The sequence below is a fragment of the Chiloscyllium plagiosum genome, unplaced genomic scaffold, assembly GCF_037043375.1.
Source record: "Chiloscyllium plagiosum isolate Xiang-an unplaced genomic scaffold, Cpla_swu_hap1 HiC_scaffold_25, whole genome shotgun sequence".
Lineage (NCBI taxonomy): Eukaryota > Metazoa > Chordata > Chondrichthyes > Orectolobiformes > Hemiscylliidae > Chiloscyllium > Chiloscyllium plagiosum.
In genome coordinates, this window is record NW_028270163.1 from 4,749,485 (window position 1) to 4,753,252 (window position 3,768).

At 64.6% G+C, this 3,768-nt stretch overlaps 1 protein-coding gene across 1 annotated transcript in view; it reads right to left on the minus strand.

The window, feature by feature from the left end:
* The window catches only part of LOC122561970 (HUWE1-associated protein modifying stress responses-like), a 16,417-nt gene extending 14,379 nt beyond the window's left edge, over positions 1 to 2,038 (minus strand). Inside the window, exon 1 of the mRNA XM_088000413.1 lies at positions 1,750 to 2,038. Coding sequence (XP_087856539.1) covers positions 1,750 to 1,987 — 238 coding nt within the window. The 5' untranslated portion in view covers positions 1,988 to 2,038. The remainder of the gene's footprint in view (positions 1 to 1,749) is intronic.
* Between the last annotated feature and the right edge of the window lie 1,730 nt (positions 2,039 to 3,768).

The window sequence follows — 3,768 nt, forward strand, 5'->3', positions numbered from 1 at the left end:
TCTCCCCCTCTCTCCCCCCCCGGGTTCTCTCCCCCTCTCTCCCCCCCGGGTTCTCTCTCTCTCTCACCCCCTCTCTCCCCCCCGGGTTCTCTCCCCCTCTCTCCCCCCCGGGTTCTCTCTCTCTCTCACCCCCTCTCTCCCCCCCGGGTTCTCTCCCCCTCTCCCCCCCCCGGGTTCTCTCCCCCTCTCTCCCCCCCGGGTTCTCTCCCCCTCTCCCCCTCTCTCCCCCCCGGGTTCTCTCCCCCTCTCTCCCCCCCGGGTTCTCTCCCCCTCTCTCCCCCCCGGGTTCTCTCCCCCCCGGGTTCTCTCCCCCTCTCTCCCCCCCGGGTTCTCTCCCCATCTCCCCCCCCCCCGGGTTGTCTCCCCCTCTCCCCCTCTCTCACCCCCGGGTTCTCACCCCCTCTCCCCCTCTCTCCCACCCTCCCCCTCTCTCCCACCCTCCCCCTCTCTCTCTCTCCTCCCCCCCGGGTTCTCTCTCTCTCTCCTCCCCCCCGGGTTCTCTCTCTCTCTCCTCCCCCCCGGGTTCTCTCTCTCTCTCCTCCCCCCCGGGTTCTCTCTCTCTCTCCTCCCCCCCGGGTTCTCTCTCTCTCTCTCCTCCCCCCCGGGTTCTCTCTCTCTCTCCCCCCCCCACCCCCAGGGTCTCTACCCCCCCCCCCACCCCCAGGGTCTCTACCCCCCCCCACCCCCAGGGTCTCTCTCCCCTCTCCCCCCCCCCCCCAGGGTCTCTCCCCCCCCCACCCCCAGGGTCTCCCTCATCCCCCCACCCCCAGGGTCTCTCCCCCCCCCCACCCCCAGGGTCTCCCTCATCCCCCCACCCCCAGGGTCTCTACCCCCCCCCCACCCCCAGGGTCTCTACCCCCCCCCCCAACCCCCAGGGTCTCTCCCCCCCCCCCACCCCCAGGGTCTCCCTCATCCCCCCACCCCCAGGGTCTCTACCCCCCCCCCACCCCCAGGGTCTCCCTCATCCCCCCACCCCCAGGGTCTCCCTCATCCCCCCACCCCCAGGGTCTCTACCCCCCCCCCACCGCCAGGGTCTCTCCCCCCCCCCACCCCCAGGGTCTCCCTCATCCCCCCACCCCCAGGGTCTCTCCCCCCCCCCACCCCCAGGGTCTCCCTCATCCCCCCACCCCCAGGGTCTCTCCCCCCCCCCACCCCCAGGGTCTCCCTCATCCCCCCACCCCCAGGGTCTCCCTCATCCCCCCACCCCCAGGGTCTCTACCCCCCCCCACCCCCAGGGTCTCTCCCCCCCCCACCCCCAGGGTCTCCCTCATCCCCCCACCCCCAGGGTCTCCCTCATCCCCCCACCCCCAGGGTCTCTCCCCCCCCCCACCCCCAGGGTCTCTCCCCCCCCCCCACCCCCAGGGTCTCCCTCATCCCCCCACCCCCAGGGTCTCTACCCCCCCCCCCACCCCCAGGGTCTCTACCCCCCCCCACCCCCAGGGTCTCTCTCCCCTCTCCCCCCCCCCCCCCAGGGTCTCTCCCCCCCCCCCACCCCCAGGGTCTCCCTCATCCCCCCACCCCCAGGGTCTCTACCCCCCCCCACCCCCAGGGTCTCTCCCCCCCCCCACCCCCAGGGTCTCCCTCATCCCCCCACCCCCAGGGTCTCTCTCCCCCCCCCCCACCCCCAGGGTCTCTCCCCCCCCCCACCCCCAGGGTCTCCCTCATCCCCCCACCCCCAGGGTCTCTCCCCCCCCCCCACCCCAAGGGTCTCTCTCTCTCTCCCCCCCCCACCCCCCCCGACCCTCATACCTTTGTAGAGCTGGGCGATGGCGGTGGCCGAGTTCTGGAAGCACAGCCAAAGCCGCTGTCTCTGGGCCTCGGCCTCGCTGCCCCCGGGGCCGCCCTCAGGCCCAGCCCCAGCCCCAGGCCCGGGCCCGGCCTCCTGCCTCTCGTCCTCCTCCAGGCACTGCCGCTCCCAGCCGGACAGCCAGCTTTCGGGTCCGTGCCCCGCCATACCGGAGTCACTCGGAGCCTTGGCCTCCTCCATGGGCGGCCCTGCACCGCCCGGCTCCGGCTCCGGCTCCTCCTCCTCCCCTTCCTCGGCCTCCCTCCGCCGCCGCTGCCGCCGCAGACCTGCCGCCACACTGCGCCTGCGCCGAGACCCCGGGGACCTCCTCCAGCCGGTGGCCAGGCCATTGCGCCTGCGTCCTTCGCGCACACTGGAACTCTGGTTCACTTCCGGTCCATCCAGCGGCACTGCGCAAGCGTTATATCCTCGCAGTGTCGTCGGCGCCACGGCTTCCTCCGAGTGCGCAGGCGCCATCTCCGCGGTGCACTCTGGGAGTTGTAGTTGTTGTTGTTCGGCTGCGCGACGTCAAGGCGTCCGCTATGGCCACGTGACGCAGCCTGGCCCAATGAGGATGGGGCGATTGTGCTGTCAGTTGACACGCTGCGTCACCCGGATGTTGAGCCTGTTTGTTCTGGTGAGGGACGATTCTGCGTCTGTCTCTCGAGGCCGGGAGCCCCGAGCGCCCCGAACACTGTGGCGAGTTTATTCACCCTGTAAGATCCCCTCCGAACTTGGGAACATATACCGCTACCCCTTCAATCTCATTGGGTGGAAATCCCGGAACTCCCGCCCCTTCCGGTATTACGTCACTAGGGTGCTGCCACAATGGGCTGAATGGCCTCCTTGTGCCCACTGTCTGATGTTGTGACCTCACCCACACCTTCTCAAGGGCAACCTGGAGAGGGGTAACAGGTGCTGGCCCCACCAGCATCTTCTGTGAAGGTGGTAAACCCTCCAAGGGAACCCTGCACCCAATGAGATAGACTCACCTGCCTCATAATTTACAGCATAAGCTTCAAAATCACCTCATTCTCTTCCTGAAGAAGGGCTAATGCCCGAAACGTCGATTCTCCTGGTCCCTGGATTGCTGCCTGACCTGCTGAGCTTCTCCAGCAACACATTTCCATCTCATTCTCTTCAACCTGACAACAAAAACAAAAGGTGCTGGAGAAACTCCGCGGGCCTGTCGGGAGTGTAGAGAGGAAATCAGAACTGGTCTAACGACCCTTCATCAAAAACTGGAACCCTTGCCATCCTGTGCATTTACTTACACGGGGTTACTGAGACCAGAGTGGAGAGTGCGGCGCTGGGAAAGCACAGCAGGTCAGGCAGCATCCGAGGAGCAGGAGAGTCGATGTTCCGGGCATAAGCCCTCACAAACCGTGCACGCTAACCAGTCCATGATGGTATTTATGAGCTGTCACTAAGTTGCCATCTTTTCTAAATGTACTGTTGTAATCAATTATGGGAAAGTGAATACTGCAGATGCTGGAAATCAAAGTCAAGTGTATGGTGCTGGAAAGGAGCAGCAGTTCAGGCAGCATCTGAGGAGCAGGAGAATCAATGTTTCGGGCATAAGCACTGATGAAGCAGCAGCAGCAGATACAGGCCCGATCCATCCCACTTTTGTTCACAGTGAAGAAGGCATTTGGTATGCTTTCCTTTATTGGTCAGCATTGAGTTTAGAAGTTGGGAGGTCATGTTCAAACTGTGCAAGACATCAGTTAGGCCACTTTCGGGATATTGTGTGAAATTCTGGACTCCCACCTGTAGAAAGGATGTGAAATTTGAAAGAGTTCAGAAAAGATTTTCAAGGATGTAAAGGCTGGGGCTATTTTCCCTGGAGCATCGGAGACTGAGGGGTGATCTTATAGAGGTTTACAGAATCATGAGGGGCATGGATAGGGTAAATAGACAAGGTCTTTTCCTTTGATTGGGGGAGACCAGAATGAGAGACCGTAGGTTTAGGGTGAGAGGGG